At 43.6% G+C, this 21,552-nt stretch overlaps 1 protein-coding gene and 1 long non-coding RNA gene across 3 annotated transcripts in view; one reads left to right on the top strand and one right to left on the bottom strand.

The window, feature by feature from the left end:
* Positions 1-21,552, top strand: part of LOC126109401 (PHD finger protein 14) — a 205,500-nt gene that overhangs the window by 139,245 nt on the left and 44,703 nt on the right. For both annotated transcript variants that reach the window (XM_049914432.1, XM_049914431.1), the window contains exon 15: positions 13,467-13,765. In XM_049914432.1, coding sequence (XP_049770389.1) covers positions 13,467-13,765 — 299 coding nt within the window. The remainder of the gene's footprint in view (positions 1-13,466; positions 13,766-21,552) is intronic.
* LOC126109406 (uncharacterized) overlaps positions 11,581-21,552 on the bottom strand; it is a 91,354-nt gene continuing 81,382 nt past the window's right edge. The window contains exon 3 of the long non-coding RNA XR_007523688.1: positions 11,581-11,927. This is a non-coding gene — a long non-coding RNA (uncharacterized LOC126109406). The remainder of the gene's footprint in view (positions 11,928-21,552) is intronic.

Genomic DNA, 21,552 nt, shown 5'->3' with positions numbered 1-21,552 from the left:
GGCCTTGATATTAGTGATTTGCAGCAGCCATTGCTTGTCAGTCAAGTAAAGACAAGGATGGAGAAGCAATAGGACCAGAGGATAGTATAAGAATCCTAGTATTGTTTGAGATTTGAAGGGAATTCGGTGCAGGAAAAGTAATCTCGGAAGGAGCACCGAAAACAACTCGGGAGCCGGCGGTCGTCACTCCGGCCGTTAACACAGAACGTGAACGTCCCTGGGGGACAGATGTAACTCTGTCCTGATCCGACGGATCTGATATTAACCTCACTTGAGCAAATGCAAACTGGTACTTTTCGTTAAATTTTGTGTGAAAGTCTACCCACAACAAACCGATCACCACTTTACTACATAACACAACATCAGGTAAAGTTATTCTGTTTTCTACCTTGTCATGGACAAGTTTGAATTCCTTGCCCAAGTCGTCTATAACCTTGTTAGTATCATTAGGTTTGGAAAAAGCAACAGTTGCAATGTTTCCAGAGATTATACTCTCGGTAATTTCTCGATCTCTAGTTAGCTCAAAAGGTTCCACCAGACTACTTACGTTTATAATGTTTTTTTTTTTTTCTTTAAAATTTTGTTCTACATTATTTACTCGCAAACTGACAACTCATGTAGTAACAGCTTGTGTACTAACACTTGAAATTTTCCATTGAATAATCGATATTACAGCTTTACTGTATATTTAAATGATGATGGTGTCATTTTGGGTAAAATATTACGGAGGTAAAGTAGTCCCCCATTCTGATCTCCGGGTGGGCACTACTCAGGAGGACATCATTATCAAAGAAAGAAAACTGGCGTTCTATGGATCGGAGCGTGGAATGTCAGATCCCTTAATCGGACAGGTAGTTTAGAAAATTTAAAAAGGAAAATGGATAGGTCAAAGTTAGATATAGTGGGAATGAGTGAAGTTCGGTGGCAGGAGGAACAAGACCTCTGGTCAGGTCAATACAGGGTTATAAATACAAAATCAAATAGGGGTAATGCAGGAGTAGGTTTAATAATGAATAGGAAAATAGCAATGCGGGTAAGCTACTACAAACAGCATAGTGAATGCATTATTGTGGCCAATATAGACATGAAGCGCACGCCTACTATAGTAGTTAAAGTTTATATGCCAACTAGTCCTCTGATGAAGAAATTGGTGAAATGTATGATGAGCTAAAAGAAATTATTCAGGTGGTGAAGGGAGATGAAAATTTAATAGTCAGGGTGACCGGAACTCGATAGTAGGAAAAGGAAGAGGAGGAAATGTAGTTGGTGAATATGGATTGGGGGGGGGGGGGGGGGTAAGAAATGAAAGAGGAAGCCACTTGGTAGAATTTTGCACAGAGCATAACTTAAACATAGCTAACACTTGGTTCAAAGATCATAAAAGTAGGTTGTATACATGGAAGAATCCTGGAGATACTAGAAGGTATCAAATAGATCATATAATGGTAAGACAGAGATTTAGGAATCAGGTTTTAAATTGTAAGACATTTCCAGGGGCAGATGTGGACTCTGACCACAATCTATTGGTTATGAACTGTAGATTAAAACTGAAGAAACTGCAAAACTGTGGGAATTTAAGGAGATGGGATCTGGATAAACTGACAAAACCAAAGGTTGTAGAGTGTTTCAGGGAGAGCATTAGTGAACGATTGACAGGAATGGGGGAAAGAAATATAGTAGAAGAAGATACGTATCTTTGAGAGATGAAATAGTGAAGGTAGCAGAGGATCAAGTAGGTAAAAGACAAGGGCGAGTAGAAATCCTCGGGTAACAGAAGATATATTGAATTTAATTGATGAATGGAGAAAATATAAAAATGCAGTAAATGAAGCAGGTAAAAAGGAATACAAACGTTTCAAAAATGAGATTCACAGGGAGTTCAAAATTGCTAAGCAGGGATTACTAGAGGACAAGTGTAAGGATACAGAGGCATATATCACTAGGGGTAAGATAGATACTGCCTACAGGAAAATTAGAGAGACCTTTATGAGAGAAGAGAACCATTTGTATGAGTATCAAGAGCTTTGATGGAAACTCAGTTCTAAGCAAAGAAGAGAAAGTAGAAAGTTGGAAGGAGTATATAGAGGGTCTGTACAAGGGTTATGTACTTGAGGACAATATTATGGAAATGGAAGAGGCTGTAGATGAAGATGAAATGGGAGTTATGATACTGCATGAAGAGTTTGACAGAGCACTGAAAGACCTGAGTCGAAACAAGGCCCCGTGAGTAGACCACATTCCATTAGAACTAATGATAACCTTGGGAGAGCCAGCCCTGACAAAACTCTACCATCTGGTGAGCAAGATGTATGAGACAGGCGAAATACCCTCAGACTTCAAGAAGAATATAATAATTCCAATCCCAAAGAAAGCAGGTGTTGACAGATGTGAAAATTACCGAGCTATCAGTTTAATAAGCCACTGCTGCAAAATACTAACACGAATTCTTTACAGACGAATGGAAAAACTGGTAGAAGCCGACCTCGGGGAAGATCAGTTTGGATTCCGTAGAAATGTTGGATCACGTGAGGGAATACTGATCCTACAACTCACCTTAGAGAATAGGTTAAGGAAAGGCAAACCTACGTTTCTTAAGGAAAGGCAAACCTACGTTTCTAGCATTTGTAGGCTTAGAGAAAGCTTTTTGACAGTGTTGACTGAAATACTCTCTTTCAAATTCTGAAGGTGGCAGGGGTAAAATACAGGGAGCAAAAGGCTATTTACAACTTGTACAGAAACCAGATGGCAGTTATAAGAGTCGAGGGACATGAAAGGGAAGCAGTGGTTGGGAAGGGAGTGAAACAGAGTTGTAGCCTATCCCTGATGTTATTCAATCTGTATATTGAGCAAGCAGTAAAGGAAACACAAGAAAAATTCGGAGTAGGAATTAGTATCCATGGAGAAGAAATAAAAACTTTGAGGTTCGCCGATGACATTGTAATTCTGTCAGAGACAGAAAAGAGCAGTTGAACGGAATGGAAGGTGTCTTGGAAGGAGGATATAAGATGAACATCAACAAAAGCAAAACGAGGGTAATGGAATGTAGTCGAATTAAATAGGGTGATGCTGAGGGGATTAGATTAGGAAATGAGACACTTAAAGTAGTAAAGGAGTTTTCTATTTGGGGACCAAAATAACTGATGATGGTCAAAGTAGAGAGGATATAAAATGTAGACTGGCAATGGCAAGGAAAGCGTTTCTTAAGAAGAGAAATTTGTTAACATCGAGTATAGATTTAAGTGTCAGGAAGTCGTTTCTGAAAGTATATGTATGGAGTGTAGCCATGTATGGAAGTGAAACATGGACGATAAATAGGTTAGACAAGAAGAGAGAATAGCTTTCGAAATGTGGTGCTACAGAAGAATGCTGAAGATTGGATGGGCAGATCACTAACTAATGAGGAGGTATTGAATAGGATTGGGGAGAACAGAAGTTTGTGGCACAACTTGACTAGAGGAAGGGATCGGTTGGTAGGACATGTTCTGAGGCATCAAGGGATCACAAATTTTGTATGGAGGGCAGCGTGGAGGGTAAAAATCATAGAGGGAGACCAAGAGATGAATACACTAAGCAGATTGAGAAGGATGTAGGTTGCAGTAGGTACTGGGAGATGAAGAAGCTTGCACAGGATAGAGTAGCATGGAGGGCTGCATCAAACCAGTCTCAGGACTGAAGACAAAATGAACAACAATCGATATTACTTCCTTAGGTCTACCTGCGTTCTCTTTCAAGACGTTGCTCATCCTGTCTCTGGTTAAATTCAGTAAACAGTTGTTTAACAAGATTATTCAAAGAAGTAGTGAGTTCACTCCTTAAATCTAACCTCAGATTTTCTACCTTACTATTAGGAGAGTCAAATTCAGTTTTTAACAAAACTATATTTGCTGCTTGACTGTTCAAGGTTTCAGTCTGGGCATTTAAACTAGAATGTACTAAACCTATTTGTTTTCTTAGAGCTTCATTCTGAGCATTTGAATTTGTTCTTTCATCATCTAATTTAGCACCTTGGTCATCTAATCTAGCTTTTAGTTCTTGTCTTAAAGTGATTGAAATTGCACTCTGTGCATCTAATTTTTGAACTCAAAATCGCAATTTGTGCATTTTCAGCTGCCCTTTGTGCGTCTAATTTTTCACTTAAAGTGGCACTTATTAACTTCACTATCTCCGTCCAGTCTGGCACTCCCCTCTCGACATCCTCAGCCTTGGCTGGCTCTGAAGTTGTTCCACGTTGTTGTTCCTGATCCATAGTTTTATTGATCTTAGATCCAGTAATCTTTAAAAGAAAATTCACCACCGAGTACAATAACTATAATAACAGTTTATAGTGCAATCGTCCCCTCAACTTTACCAAAAAATTATCGTTTTACGCTCACCTGGCGTAGAGTTCTAGCTGTGTCGGTGAGCAGATTTGTAATCAGTGCCGGTGGTCAGCACTAGTGCCGGCGGTGTCGGACGTCGGTTTCGGCGTCGTCGACGGCGAGCGGACGCGGAGTTGCACCGGTGAGCAGCAGCTGGTGCAGTCGGTGTTGGTAACTGGTTACTGCGTCGGCGTGTGTAAAGACTGCTTACTCTCCGCACTCGACCTTCTTAGTTGAAATGTCGAGGTCTTCTCTCCAGTTTTCTCCACTATTACTTTCTCACATCTTTTACAGCGTTGCACTCGGAACTTTCTTCCATTTGTTCATTGGACTCGATATGATTTCTGGAAGCAGTTCTCGTATCTTGTTAGGCGTGGTTTCTAAGGCAGTGCCTAATATCTTCTTTCCTTTTCTGTTTTCAAATCCCCATTTTCTTCGTGTCCTGTCCCTTAGGTCACCACGTTCTAACAGTTTTCAGACGACAGGAGACGGCGTGGTACTGGAGTGCGAGACACACGTCTCACGCAGTTGGCTCAGGTATTGTGTGCAGCCGATCTTCTTCTCGGGTCGGACGGCTGCGTCAGTGTTCACTAACTCTTCTTCTCCGAAGACTGTAGCTGGTTAAAGGAATTTCAAAATAGACTCTTTTCTACTCTTGAAATGATTCTGTCCTCTCAGGATACTTTTATTCAACTCTTTTATATTTTCATCTCCTCAATAAAACAACTTCACAAGCGTCCAACTCCGCGAGTCAGCCCTGTCGTGGAGCGTTAGATACTGACAGATACAATTACAATATGTGTGGTTTAATAGCCACTATAAAACCAGTTCTTGCTTCTCGTAAGTCCGACACCAGAAAATCCATTTCAAATGTCTTTAGTCAATACGTAATTCACTTGTTCACAACAATACAGTCATTAAACTGTCAAAGAATAGAACATGCTTCCTCCTCGTACTAGACATACAGCTTCTAGGCGTGTGCTGCAAACACTTGTCCGCGCCGGTTGACCGTCACTATTGCAGTATTTTTGCGACACACGTCCGTCCTGCACTCACAAAACCCGGCAGCGCGGTAGACACGTCTCCACTCTCTCAGCCTCTTACTTAAAATATCGGCTGTTCGAGGTGGTGGAAAGCTGAGTGTCTCTAGAACTTACACTGAAATTCTGGAGGCACTAACGGCTGTCAGTCTCGACACTAATATTTTCGTAATTGTCATCTTCAGCGTACGTGGATGTTCACGGGAACGAAATACTGTACCCTCGGGATTTGTGCTCCACGTAACCTGTGGAGTACCTTAAAAATCTTTAAAGTGTATCGGAAGATTTAATCTTGCCGAATTCTGTACTCTCTCACTCGAAGTGGAATTCTGATGCCGACTCGGTGTACACGTTATTCTTGCTCGCCCTCGCGACTTTCCTGCTCCTCACGCCATGCCCCGTGGGTCGTGTTCCCGTGAAAAAAAGACACGGGTACGAGACCTGTACCACAAATCTGTTTGCGTCTCGTATTCTGGCCGTGTCAGTGACGTCTCGTACTCCTGGAGCCACTTGTGAAAGCAGCCGCAATATACACTAACCTTTCCGGGACTTCCACACGGCTTCCCACTCGATTGACTGCCTGACTTCGGGCTGTGGCCAGAAGGAGACCGGATCACACGGAGACAGAGCACACCTCTCGATATAAGGTGGTCGACTATTTCACCCTCCTCGTCCAGATTCTCGCCCTATGCCCGAATGCGAACTTTTTTGAATTGTACCAATGGTAACTGATTCCTACAGTCTCTGCTGTCCCTCTCCTTCTCCCACTCCTGCCTGCCTCTTACCCCACACCACCTACTCATTCCATCTCTTATTTTCTCTTTCCATCTCCTCTCTCTCAGTAGTTGCCTTCCGTACCTCTGTCCCTTATTCTCAGTCATCACTGTCACCCCTGTACTGTCTTTTCTTCTTTCCATCCTCTCCCCCACCCCTCGCCGCTGCAAAAAATCGTAAGTAAATTCCCCATGCATACCACAGCCTGTTCACAATTTTTCCGGGATGGTACTACCATTGATAAAGCGAGCTGTTGGTCCCAAACTGTTGTTTGGGTCTGTTCAAAAGTAACCTCAATAGCAGGTTATAGCCAACTTCCATTAGCATTATTGCACCGTATTCGTCTGTGCCCCTTTACAAGGAAGAAGCTAATGTCAGAGAAGTGAGTTCAAGATATGTACTAAAATTGGAATGAGGATAAGAAGTGGTGTAGCTGTGACATACCGGATATCTATCCGTGTCAGCTCACATCGGGGATCTCCACTGAGGACCTACGTCTTCGGTCTCGTTACGAGCGTCCTGTTGAGATCGGACATCTCGCTGCTCTTGGTAGCGGACAAAATTGCTTTGTGTAGCATTGGCAGATTGGTGCGGAGTGGAAACTGGAAGACTGGAGGGGAGCGCTGGCAGGACAGAGGCCTTAAGATCAGGAGGAGAAAAACAGAGGAAATGAGGACGACGACATGGGTAGACCGCTTCAAATATATTGGGTCAACTGTGGCAAGTAATGGAAATCTGGATTCTGAGCTAGATCACAGAGTGCTAGGTAGATGGAGGAATTGGTAAAGGAAGTCTGGAATCTTCTGTGACAAAAATAAGAATGTCAGAGTCAAGGGAAGGCATATAAGGCAGAGCATTATTGTATGTAGGAAACACACGGGCAACAACCAAAAGATGGATGTACTCGAGATGAAGATGTTGAGGTGGATGTGTGGAGTCCCGATTCCAAATGAGGAAATCCGCGGAACTCTAAAAGTTGTCAAAGTGTCTGGCAAAGTGCAGGAGAGAAGACTCCCACGGTCCAGATGTAACCCCGAGAGGAGATCGTATTTTCGTTCTGAGGAGAATGACGGAGACGGCTGTGGAAGGCTCCGGCCAAACGGGAAAGCTCGAAAAGAGAATGGCGAGCTGCATTTGAGAGGATCGGAGGGAAAAGAACTGACGGGTGACACGTGGGACTGAGAAGAGTGGGAGAAAGTTACCAGAAGTGTCCACTTTGTGTTAAGTGTGAATAGATGCAGAAGGAAAAAAGTTATTTGTATCTCTGTTGTGATGAATTTCTTTTCCCCCGCCACCTTACCAGCTCTTTATTTCACTGTTCTGGTTTGCTACTTTTACATTTGCTTGTGGCTTGCACCATCTCTTTTCAGGTCTGCCTCCTAGCACTGTTGTCGTGAGTCCAGTTATTGTCCAAGTAACGCACATCGCACTACCACTCTGCCAGTATTCTTCCTTTTTCTTCCCGCATATACAGTTCTGCCGAACTCTATTCGAGTTTTCCGAAATAATTTCTCCTCGTCATTTTATAAATTTGTACGGTTCGGCGACACTGTAAACTCGTTTCTGCTCTCGTCCTGTCTAAAGTTACGCTCTGAGCACACTACCGCTTCGGAGCCCTCGATCCACAGTTCCTATTCTGTCCCGTCCCCACTGTTCCGACCGCCACTTCCTGCGTATTCCACTCTTCTCACTAATCCAGATACTGCAAGTCCTCCCATTCTCCCTCGCTCTTACCTCGATGTTCTTATTTCAAAGTAATGCTGTCCTTCTTCTTACCTTCCTCGATGTCTATATTTATGTTAATAAATAACTTGCGACTTGGAACAGTTTTTGCATGAGATGTGCTGTACACTTTACTTTATGTTTAGCTTATATTGCTCCCAAACACACACAAAACACACACACACACACACACACACACACACACACACACACACACACACACAGTTTTAATTGTACAGCATAATTTGCCGAATTTGCAGCTTAGCATTCTGTAGGGAAGATACCGTTGTCACTCTTGGCTTCCCTTCACTGGGTCTGGTCACAATAATGTCATTTTTCATTTTACTAAATTATAAGACAGAATTGCTGGCCTGTATATACCTTCAAAAGAAGAAATGTGTGGTACCACTGGTAGACATGTGTAAAAGAAAAAGTGGCAGGTATCCTAGCTTTCGGAACTAACAATTCCTTCCCTGAGGATGAAAGAGGACAGGTCAGGACTGCTCACTCAGACTCGAGGGTACACAAAAATAATGGGATGGGGAACAGTGCACTTGCTGGCAGATATAATGGGAACAGGATTAAAGGTAGATTAAAAGAAAAAGAAAACTAGTGCATTTAATAATTCGTACGATCAGTGTCACTGCCTTCAGTGCGGAAGGACCTGGGTTTGATTCCCGGTACCACGCCAAATTTTTCTGGTAGGGAGGCCCAGAATTTGATCCACTCAGTCCTGTAAGGCCAAATGAGAAGCCTCTCGAGTAAAGGATCGGCAATACTGTCTAGATTCGTCCGCCAGCAATTTCTGGTCCTAATTATTGAGCTCTTTGAGCTCAAAAATATGACTTCTTTGGTCATTTTTGAACTCCTTGAGCTCAGAAAACAAAATTTTACCAAGTGATTAACTGAATAGTGGCACTCAGTGCTGTTTTTTAGTACAAGAATTAATGTCTCTTCGAAAATATTGTTCCACCAAAATATTTGAAAGTTATTTTAAGACACACTTTTTTGAAAACTTGTTGCAGCTTTATCTCCTAAATGAATTAACCACTTTTGACAGTACTCGCTGAGGTATTTTAAGTACTAGAAATTGTGTCCTATCAAAAAAGTTGATCTGTTACGAAATATCAGTTATTTTGAAAAAACGCTTTCTCAGAAATGGTTTAACGGCGTAAACTTTTAACCGAATCAACCGACTTTGGTCCGATACATGGCATTTGATGCTGTTTGTTGAGAACAAGTGCTGATTAGATTTTTGAGCCAATCAGTTGAGCCATATTTAAAAACATGTATTTTACTGGATCAATTTGTTTCAAATTTTCAAGAAGTGTAAGTTTAGTGAATACTTTCAAACACTACGAGTCACATTTTGATTGGTGTGCCTAGTCAGCAAGTGACGATCAAAGGGATCGCTGTGTTAAGAACAATTCTGCGGGTGCCAGTCACTGAATGCTGGCCTCTATTTCAACTGGACCGCAGGTGGGATTCTTCCTACACGTCGGACAGGGGGCACAAAGGTGGCGTATCGTAATGGTGAAACTGGTTGCACAAATAAAATAAAACCAGAAATTTATATGGCTAGCAGTGTTTCGATTTCACATTTTATGTCGAACCTCAACCGTGTCATATAAAGGACTACCAAAAGTTACCAATCGAAGCTTTAATTCGAAGAGAATCTCTTTTTCTTTAGAATTAAATAAGATATTTTATACTACCTGCATGTGTTTTTCATCTGTTTAACTGCTCTAGGTAGTTTTCAGATAAAGCACTTTAAAAAATTTCACTGGATTCTTTGTCCCTGCCACCCGTTATGAACGTTTGAGTCTCCCAGTCTATATCCGGCAAATTAAAATCTCCACCCAGAACTATAAGATGCTGGGGAAATCTGCTCGAAATATTTTCCAAATTATCCTTCAGGTGCTCAGCCACAACAGCTGCTGAGCCAGGGGGCTTATAGACACATCAAATTACCATGTCTGAGCCTGCTTTAACCGTGACCTTCACCCAAATTATTTCACGTTTCGGATCTCCGTCAATTTCCTTCGATACTACTGCACTTCTTATCGCTATAAAGAAGAAAGATTGCAGAAGAATGTAACATTTCAGTTGCATCTTGTCATGAAATGCTGACAAAGCATTGTGAAATGCATCATGTTGCCGCCAAGTTCGTCCCACAACTCATGAGTCGAGACCAGAAAAACCTGTACCTCGTAATCTGTTAAGAGCTTTTGGATCGTGCAAATGAGAAAGAGATGCTCCGTAAGGGAATCGTAACTGGTGATGAGATGTAGGTCTACGGTTATGATGATGAGGCCAAAGTTCATTCTTCCCAAGAGTCGAGAATGTCTGAGCTGTGCTAATCATTTTCTTTGACTCTGAAGAATTAGTTCACACGTTTTAAAAATGACCAGACAGAAGTTAATGATGACCCTCATTCATGACGCCCTTTGACATCTACCGACAATGCTTGTGTCAGAAACATCAACAAAATTGTGCGTGCCAATCGAAGACTGATTGAGAGATTGCAGAAGAATGTAATATTTCAGTAGGATCTTGTCATGAAATCCTGACACAGCATCTTGAAACGCATCATGTTGCCGCCAAGTCCATCACACAGCTCATGAGTCAGTACCAGAAAAACCTGTACCTCGTAATCTACAAAGAGCTTTTGGATTGTGCAAATGAGAAAGAGATGCTCCTTAAGAGAATTGTAACTGGTGATGAGATGTGGGTCTACGGTTATGACAATGAGGCCAAAGTTCAATCTTCCCAACGAGACGAGAAAGATTCTCCGAGACCAAAAAAAGCTCTTCAGGTCAGATCAAATGTCAGAGCCGTGCTTATCATTTTCTTTGACTTTGAAGCATTAGTTGACCACGATTTCGTGCCACAGGGACAAACTGTTAATCGGTGCTACAGTCAGGATGTGTCGTGACATCTGTGAGATAATGTGGCAAGACAATTTGTGGGTCGTGCATCACAATAATGCATCCACATATTTATACCCATTGGTGCATGACTATTGCACAGAAAACAAAATCACTGTGCTTTCTCCTCCTCCATACTATCCAGACTTGACCCCTGCAGACTTTTCTTAATTCCAAAGTTGTAAACTCCATTGAAAGGACGAAGATTTGCAACGATAGATGAGATAAAAGAACATTTGCAGATGGAGACCATACGCAACAAGTAAAAAAATTTGTCGACAGATTTCCAGAATTCTCTGAACAGACTTCGTGTAACATTAGAAATAAAAATAATGGTATGTAAGCTAAGCACCAGTTGAAATTACATACACGGACTCCACAGTTTATGGGGATGACAATATATGACAAGTTAATGGGCAAAACATATTTAATACCAAGCTAGAGATTATAGAATCAAAACTACAACAGATTCTGTGGGAGAGTGCTGCTATTCAGTAGAATTCATAAAATAGGACAAGAAGTAATTCAATGTTAGATTTTTTAATTGTATGTATTTATAAAAAAAATTGTATTATTGTTATTGTGCTATTTGTTAACGTCAGCTGTTCTATGTGCAGTGTTACGTGGCTTTATGCTTAATTACAGACTTACTGTTTCATCAGTTGATGTGTTTTCACCACGTAACGCCCGCGGTTTACGTCCTCCTTCATTGCTGAGCGATGTATTACTTTTGGTTCTGACGCCGCAACTCTTCCTTTCCTATATCTTTACTACTTTTTATCTATATAAATAATGAACTATTGGTTTTGCCGTTTAACACCTTTTTAATAACTGTGGAAGTATTACAGGCATCGGGTCCCACCTAATGTGTCACCCGCCTACACGTTTTACATGAACCTTTCGAGACTCGATCGATCTGTTTACAAAGAGAAAGCAGAATATCTCTTCCTTTGACGTCGTCCGACAATGACCTTGGAAGCTCGACGCCCTCGCGGCCCGGTCTCTTCCACAGCTCACGGTAGTTTGCAGCATTCGTTTTATTCCTTGCCCACTTGCCACTTCGTCAAACTTTCGTGGTGATTGTTGGGCAATGTCTTCCATGTTATCTGCAACATAAATGAACTTTCTTCCAACAGTATTTCTGAAAACCCAAAAAACAAAAAGTTAAAGAACATAATAATAATAACTGTTCTTACAATTGTTTGTGTAAGTCTTGGTCGCTTTAATGAGGGGTGGGACAAGCCTAAACCTTGTGACACCACATATGGTTTATGGTGAAATTTTACCACAATTTTGACCTGTCTCCTGTACCTGAATGAAATAATTTAGATTATGTATGTTATGAAACTAATAAACCACAGGTCACCTTCCTTTAAAAATGCCACCAGCCTGACTGTCTCTCTGTCCAGAGAAAGGGACCATTAGTTCTGAAACGACACTTTTACTGCGACACGCATTTATCGGCTGCAAAAATGGTAAATACTCGTCCGGAATTATGTGTCTTAATTTAATAGTACCCCCTCCCACGAACCATGGACCGTGCTGTTGGTGGGGAGGCTTGCACGCCTCAACAATACAGATAGCCGTACCGTAGGTGCAACCACAACGGAGGGGTATCTGTTGAGAGGCCAGACAAACATGTGGTTCCTGAAGAGGGGCAGCGGCCTTTTCAGTAGTAACAGGGGCTGCAGTGTGAATGATTGACTTATCTGGCCTTGTAACACTAACCAAAACGGCCTTGCTGTGCTGCTACTGCAAATGGCTGAAAGCAAGGGAAAACCATACACATAATTTTTCCAGAGGGCATCCAGCTTTACTGTATGATTATTCTGTCAGAGACAGCAAAGGACTTGCAAGAGCAGTTGAACGGAATGGACAGTGTCTTGAAAGGAGGATATAAGATGAACATCAACAAAAGCAAAACGAGGGTAATGGAATGTAGTTGAATTAAATAGGGTGATGCTGAGGGGATTAGATTAGGAAATGAGACACTTAAAGTAGTAAAGGAGTTTTCTATTTGGGGACCAAAATAACTGATGATGGTCGAAGTAGAGAAGATATAAAATGTAGACTGGCAATGGCAAGGAAAGCATTTCTGAAGAAGAGAAATTTGTTAACATCAAGTATTGATTTAAGTGTCTATGGAGTGTAGCCATGTATGGAAGTGAAACATGGACGATAAATAGTTTGGACAAGAAGAGAATAGAAGCTTTCAAAATGTGGTGCTACAGAAGAATGCTGAAGATTAGGTCAGGTCACATAACTAATGAGGAGGTACTGAATAGAATTGGGGAGAAGAGGAATTTGTGGCACAACTTGACTAGAAGAAGGGATCAGTTGGTAGGACACGTTCTGAGGCATTAAGGGATCACCAATTTAGTATTGGAGGGCAGCGTGGAGGGTAAAAATCGTAGAGGGAGACCAAGAGATGAATACACTAAGCAGATTCAGAAGGATGTAGGCTGCAGTGGGTACTGGGAGATGAAGAAGCTTGCACAGGATAGAGTAGCATGGAGAGCTGCACCAAACCAGCCTCCGGACTGAAGACAACAACAACAAAAATTTAATAGTTTCCTCAATAGAGTTTTTCAGTGTATTTCAGTTTCACAGTGAAGTGTTGTAACATCCTTACGGCCTGTCGGCAGATCAAACCGATTCCGCTGCCGCCGGGAGAGGTGGCCTCTCCGACAGGTGCACAGCAGATGTTCGTGGCGACGTCGAGCACGGAGACGTTCGCAGTGACGTCCCCCCCGCAACCGACGGTCGCCGCCATTGTGGCTCACCAGCAGGCCGAGGTGCAGCGGCGCTCCAGTGGGGCGAGCAGCGTCACGGGCAGTGGCGGGACCGGCCCCGGCTCCGCAAACAGGAGGGGCCGCGGCGACGCCGACGTCATGACACGCTGTGACGTGTGCGGCGGGCCAGGCAGCAACCAGAACCTCGTCAGGTGAGGCGTGTGGACGTAGTGGTCGCACTGGCTGGGATTCGCGTAGAGATCTGTAGATACGACATTTGTCCTCCGGTTACTTTTTCCCGAACAGAGGTAGTAGTAGAGTGCGACCTTTTCAGCTGCTGTTCGTCACAGTTCCTTTTTTGACATTACGGTCATTTTTGAGTATGAGATTTCGTGCCTACATGTGTGTCATAAAATTTAAAAATGTTCAAGAGCACTTGCCCGCGAAAGGCAAAGGTCCTGAGTTCGAGTCTCGGTCCGGCACACCGTTTTAATGTGGCAGGAAGTTTCATATCAGCGCACACTCCGCTGCAGAGTGAAAATCTCATTCTGGCAGTATACTGTTGTGTACACATTTGTATCAAAACATTGGCTAAGAATATTGAGACAAGCACATAAAAATACGTACAAAAAGTTTACCTGTATGTTGTAGTATTGAAAAACATTATGTCTTACGAATAGACTACTTTTAAACATTTGGTAAAAGTTACATAGTTGGCTCTGTGTTTTTCGTAGCTGATGTAAAATATGTGTGTGTAATGCACGTCAAAATACTTGCCGCAGTCTTGCCCGTTGTCTTACTTTTATTTTCTTAATTTACCTTGTGGTTCTACTTTTTATGCTGATACATATAAATATGGTGCCGATCGAAACATCAGTGCACATTATAGCCTTGTACCACAACCAAAATTTTGCAAGAAGGAGGGGTTCTAATATCGTGTGCTAGCTGAACACATCAGTGCTGCTGCCAGCTAAAAAATTGTTAATTTTTGTGATAGCAAATTAGGGTCTCGGTTTATTTCTTCAACATAGGTAACTTATACATCCGTAGTGTGAGACACAAGATTCCACAAGTTTCGTAGAATGGAGTGCAAATGTCAATAAACAGATGGCATGTGGCGTTCATTGTTACAGTGCTTAAATGCTAGTTTTAGTTCCTACTTGTGACTCTTGAGAACAGTTTATATTCGATGAGATGGCACAGAGTTCATAGAAAGAAGTAAAGACTGTTGCCAACAGATGGCGGACAGTCTCGAATGTTACATTGCTAGCTTTACTTGCTACTTCTGATTTCCAGTTGTGTCTGAAATCACGGGCGGTTACCGAAAAGAATACTGAGAAGATGTTATTGTGAAAAACTGTGACTTTGCAGTTACTTAATAATTGTAGCAGATATGTGATTTCTCGCGCACCTCTGCACTCCAAGGCTCGAGTGGAGTCATGTACTCTGGTGGTATGACATTAGACAAGGTCCAGTCTAACATGTGGCAAGAAAATAGGAATCCCTACTAATTCAAAGGAAAATTAAAAACATACTTCATTAGCCATTCTTTCTATAAATTATATGAATAACAAGATTCAGAGATTGAAAGATTGTTAGTTACAAGGCAGGTAGCAACAATGTTTGTTATAGAGTGATATGATGAGTGGCAATGCACTGTTAATAGGACTCAGTATTTATGAATTTCTGAAGGTGGTACGGAATGTCAGAGATTCTAATGCCAGATATTTAAACATTTTCACATGTGTTTAAGCATGAAATCTTACACTTTAAAGTGACCTAAACTTCTGACCTGAAATGCTGATGACTGGAATTAAAAAGACAATCAAAGACTAAACTGTTGTATTTAAAAAACTTGTCCTCTAATTCCAAACTGTTTCTGTGCTGATAGGAGTGTGAACTTGCTAATACCTGCAGTAACCATAATTTTCAGGACACACAATATCTACATCTGCATAGACAGTCTGCAAGCCACCGTATGGTGCATGGCGGAGGGTGCTCTTATCACTACTAGTCAGTTTCTTCCTTGTTCCACTGACAAATAGAGCAAGGAAAAAAATGTATGTCTATATGCCTCCATTTGAGCCCTAAATTCTCGTATCTTATCTTTGTGGTTCTTCTGCACAATGTATGTTATTGGAAGTCAGCTTCAGATGCCGGTTCTCTAACTTTTCTTGAAAAGAACGTTGCCTTCTCTCCAGGGATTCCCATTTGAGTTCGTAAAGCATCTCTGTAACACTGATGTGTTGCTCGAACCCACTGGTAACAAACCTAGCAGCCCACCTCTGAATTGCTCCGATGCCTTCCTTCAATCTGACCTGGTAAGATTCCCAAACACTCGAGCAGTGCTCAAGAATAGGTCACACCAGCATCCTATATACGGTCTTCTTTAAAGATGAACCACTCTTTCCTAAAATACTCCGAATAAACTGAAGCTGAGCATTTGTCTTCCCTACCACAGTGCTTACATGTTCGCTCCATCTCGTGTTGCTTTGTAATGTTACACCCATATATTTAAATGACTCGACTGTGTCAAGCAGGTCACTAGTAATGCTGTATCCGAACTTTACGGGTTCGATCTTCCTACTCATCCGCATTACCTTACACTTTTTGACATTTAGAGCTAGCTGCCATTCGTCACACTGAATGGAAATTTTATCTTAAGTCATCTCGTATCTCACTACAATCACTCAACTTCGACACCTTACCGTGCACCGAGATATCGTCAGCAAACAACCACAGATTGCTGCCCACCCTGTCCACCAAATCATTTACGTATATAGGGAATGACAGTGCTCCTGTCACACTTACCTAACGATACCCTCGTCTCTGACGATCCCTCGCTTCCGAGGACAACGTACCGGATTCTATTATTTAAGAGCTCTTCGTGCCACTCACTTACCTGTGAACTTATTCCGTGTGCTCTTACCTTCTTCAACAGCCTGCAGTGGAGCTCCGTATCGAGTGCTTTCCGCAAGTCCAGAAATACGGAATCTGCCTGTTGCCCTTCATCCGTAGTTCTCAGTGTATAATGCGAGAAAAGGACAAGCCGAGTCTTGTACGAGAGATGCTTTCTAAAGCTGTGCTGATTCCTGAACAGAAGCTTCTCGGCCTCAAAAAATTTTATTACATTCAAACTGAGAATAAGTTCAAGGATTCTGCAGCAAACAGAAGTTATGTATCTCGGTCTGTAATTTTGTGGGTCCATTCTTTTACCCTTCCTATATACTGGAGTCACCTGCACTGCGATGTTATTGATAGTCCTGTAATCACACGATATTTCTCAAGTGCAGTCACAATTGGAAATGTTACTTCACTGTACTAAAAAAAAGAAGACAAATGACAGTAACGAGTAATGACCAATCTTGATTTTTCCTGCTGTCTCAAAAATATTGGTAAAGGCGATATACAACTGTGTAACAGTATTACTTGGATAAAAATACCTTGCTTATATAGAATCAGCTTGTGTTTCACAAAAATAAATTAGTGAACCTTTTTTTTATTTTTATTTTACTTTTTATTTTATTTTATTTTTTTCTATTCACTGCCAAGTCCGTAGTGCTTTTCATAATATACATCTTGTTTCTGGTGTTTTCACATATCTGATTAGGGCATTTGACTTAGTGAAGCGCTCGTTGCTGCTACAAAAGCTGGAGTCATTTGGGATTAGAATATCAAGGTACTGCACTGCACGTGTTAGCCCTGTACTTAGCCATATTCACTGCACATGTTAGCCCTGTACTTAGCCATATTTGTAAGACTTCCTTTAGGAATGCTCAGTTTCCTGAACGATTAAAGTACTCAGTAGTGAAGCCACTTTATAAAAAGGGAGAAGGGAATAATGTAGATAATTTTAGACCTATTTCTATGCCATCAGTGTTTGCTAAAGTTATGAAAAGGCTGTACAGTTTGGCTTTAGAAGTCTCTCTACTCTGTGAGGTACTGGATGGGTTAAACAATATGTTTCGAATGCTAGGCATATTTTTTGATTTAACTAAGACGTTTGATTGTGTCGGTCACAAAATATTGCTCCAGGAATGGGACCATTACGGAATATGGGGAGTAGCTCACAATTGGTTCTCTCCTTACTTTAACAACAGCCCACCCCAGGGTGCTCGCCACTCTTTGGTGGGTTAGTCCTCGGCTACCACGGGGCCCCAGCCTTTGCAGCCTTTTTTCCCTTTTGTGCTGCATGTCTATCCTCTTGCTCTTTGTTTTCCCCTCCCTTGGGAACATGTCTGTGGGGTATCATTGGGAATGTTCTGCATTCCGTCACTGACATACGAACAGTCTCCCTTTTATTTTTCGCCCCCTTTTCCTTTCTTCGTTTCCCTTTTCCTCTTGTTCCTCCCCTTCGTCATTTGAGGGTCCTCTTTTTCTATTCTTTTTTTCTTCCTCCCTGTGCGCTCCTGAAGTCCAGCCCACGTGTCTACCGCGTAACAGGTGACAGGTGGGTAACGCGTGATTCCTGGCCCCGGGTCGAAAGGTAGGGTTCGCACGTACCCCCCGGACTGTTCGGGCCCAGGGAATGGTGATTGCCTGAGCTGTAACCTTCCCAAATTGCCGATCGGTCCCTCTGTCAGGTGTTCGGGAGGTGTGACCCGAGGTGTGAACAGTCACCTAAGGCGGATGCGCCCCCTCGTGAAGGGGGCCCCCAGTTGGAAGGAACGTCCCATTGGAGACGCTGGCAGTCGTGGGGGATTTCCTCGCGATGAGTCGATCACCTTCCCATTCGGTGTCTACAAAACGCTAACGTAATGAAGCTAATGATTCCGGCACGGTTCCTCGGGGTCTTGCGTACTGAAGACAGTCAGTCCTTCGCCACGTTAAATTCGTTTATTATTTAGAAAGTTGTCAATACAATTGCTGACCCTGTGAAATCCTGCTCTCTTTTACGGAATGACATTTGTTTTTGGAGACCACTTCTGATTCTCGAGCACGACAACTGCTCACTGCCTCGCTTCTCCACGGCTACCCTGTCTGTGTCGAGGCGCACAGAACTTCGAATTCTTCCCTCGGTGGAACTTACACGAGGCTGCTCGATGGTTTAACTGAGGCCGAAAGCCAATCTAACCTCTCTGATCAAGGTGTCACTGCCATTCACCACGTAATGAAAAAGTTCGCTCGCAAGTTACTGGCTAGTTGCAAAGCGTGCATTCTCCCGTCTGGTACCTATAGTTCTGTTCTCGTTATTCCTCGCCCCGTGGAGGACACGGACACGCAGACGTGCGACCTACAATTCGGCTCTGATGTTGTGCCCTGTAGCAGTGAGTCTTCACAGGCAGTTGCCGAATTGACACTCCTCCGTTGTTTTCTCGTCGTGACTCTCCAATGGAACGTTCGCATTCTTCGGTCCTACAGAGAGGATTTACGGCTGCTTTTAGCATTGCAGCATCCCCTTGTACTCTGCCTTCAAGAAACGATATTGTGCCCTCATGACCGCTTTGAGCTTTCACGTTACTTCCCGATTCGTTTTGACCTTCCCCCTGAGGTCGGCATTCCATCATTATATGGGCTGATATCCACAGTCATCCCATATCCCTGACTACCCGTCTTCAAGCTCTTGCAGTTTGCCTTTCCTACCTCGCCTGACTTTTTCACTCTGTACCATTTATGCCCCTTCATCATTCGATGTCACCGGGTAGACTTCCTTCAGCTTATTGAGCAGCTACTTCCCCCATTTCTGCTACTTGATGACTTTAATGCGGATCATCTCCTTTGGGGTTCTCCCAGGCCCTGCCAGAGACACACCCTCTGGGCTGACCTTCTTAACCAACTCGACGTGTTCTGCCTTAACACTGGAGCACCCTTTTCTCTTTCCAACTTCTCGCTCATGTATTCCCATTTGGACCTCTCCTTTTGCACAGCCCAGCTTGCCCACCGTCTCGAGTGGTCCATTCTTTCTGATACCTACTCGAACGACCGTTTCCCGTGTGCTTACTGTCTGCTGACTCCTGCCCCGTCCCCATGCGTGCACAAATGGCAGTTACTAAGGCCGGTTGGCAGTTTTACTCTTCCCTGGCAACCTTCGAAGAGCAGGATTGCCCCAGTTGTGATGACCAGTTGGACAATCACACCAGCGTTATACTTACTGCTGCAGAACATTCCATTCCTCGCACTTCCTCTTTACCACGTCGTGACCTCGTCCCTTAGGGGACTGAGGCATGTCGTGATGCAATTCGCGCACGGAGACGTGCTCTCCGCATTTTTAACTGTCATCATATGGCGACAAAGTGCATTCGTTATGAACAGGTGTGTGCAAAGTGTTATAGCATTCTTCGGCATAGCAAACGAGGTAGCTGGATTTCATTCACAAGTTCCACCCCTCACTCTGTTGTGTGGTCCAACCTCCGACGGCTCTCTGGGGCCGAGAGCTGTTCTCCCATTTCTGGCCTCACAGTAGCAGATGACATTATTGTAGACCCTATTGCTATCTCTAACACCTAGGGCCACCATTTTGCGGAAGTTTCGAGCTCTTCCCGCTATCACCCTGCCTTCCTCCATCGGAAACGAGCAGAGGAGGCTCCCTTCTCTTCTCTGAATCGTGAGTGCTGCAATGCCACCTTCACTATGAGGGAGCTAGATCGTGCTCTCAGTTCATCCCGATCCTCCGTCCTGTGCCAAAAGCCATCCACATTCGGACGTTGCACCACCTCTCTCTTGGGGGCAAACACTTTCTGCTTAACACGTACAACCGCATCTGGGCAGAGGGCACACGTCCTGGACTCTGGCGTGAAACCACCGTCATACCGGTACCTGAGCCCGGTAAGGTTGAAAACGTTCCTTCTTGCTACCACCCACCTCTCTTTCCAGCTGTATTTGCTAGGTGACGGGACGCGTGATTCGTGCCCTGCCGGTACGGTGGCTCGAGCCTCGTAATTTACTGACGAATGCGCAGTGTGGATTTCGAGCACGGTGTTCTGCAGTTGACCGTCTCCTTACTTTGTCCACCCGTGTCACAAATGGTTTTCTGCGGAAATCCCAGACTGTGGCCACATTTTTCTATTTGAACGTGGGGCTTCCGTGGCCACCTGCCCTGTTTCCTTCAGGCTACTTTTGAGGGTGCGTGTGGGTTCTGCCTTGTCGGACACTTTTATCAAGGAAAACGGTGTGCTTCAGGGTTCCATCATGAGTGTCAACCTCTTTGCTATTGCCATTAACCCCATCGCGACCTGTCTCCCACCAGACGTCTCCGGCTCCCTTTTTGTTGGCGATTTTGCCACCTATCGCAGTTCTCCGTGAACCTGTCTTACTGAGCGGCATCTCGAGTGGTGTCTCGATCGTCTTCACTCCTGGAGCATCTACAGTGCCTTTCGCAGTTCCACTGACTTGTCTGTATGAATTTATGCTGACAGAAGTGGTTTCTCTCACCGTGTCTACATCTTTGGCCCGTTGCCCTTCTGTTACTTGAAACTATGAATTCCTGGGGCTCATGCTCAATAGGAAACTCTTGCGGTCCTCCCGTGTCTCATACCTGGCAGCCCTCTGTACGTGGTTCCTCAATGTCCTATGTGTCCTCGGTGGTAGTTCCTAGGGTGCCGATTGACTCACCTTCCTCCATTTACCGATGACCGTAGCAGTCTGGTCCCTTTAATCCCACTCAAAAAACCTTCCTGCTCCCTTGTCCGTTCAAAACTCGACTACAGGTGCTTTGTTTATGCGTCTGCACGCCCATCCGTGTAACGCCGTCTGAACACTATCCGTCATCGTGGCATCTGTTTGGCCACAGGTGCCATTTACACCGGCCCAATTGAGAGTCTGTATGCTGAAGCTGCTGAACTACCACTATCCTACTCCCTCGACTTTCTTCTCGGCAGGTACACGTGCCATTTGTCTGCCGTGCGTGGCCACCACTCCTGTGCCTCCTTTGATGATCCCTTTGATTGTCAGTATGGGGCTCGTCCCTCTTCTCTGTTACCTCCCGGAGTCCGCTTTCGGCACTTACTACGGCAGCTTAACTTCACACTACCTGCAACTTCCCCGACGGGTGTGAACCCTT

This window comes from Schistocerca cancellata, chromosome 12 (assembly GCF_023864275.1).
Source record: "Schistocerca cancellata isolate TAMUIC-IGC-003103 chromosome 12, iqSchCanc2.1, whole genome shotgun sequence".
NCBI classification, from domain to species: Eukaryota; Metazoa; Arthropoda; class Insecta; order Orthoptera; family Acrididae; genus Schistocerca; species Schistocerca cancellata.
Note: the sequence above shows the minus strand (reverse complement) of the source record. Positions and strands in the feature narration are given on the sequence as shown.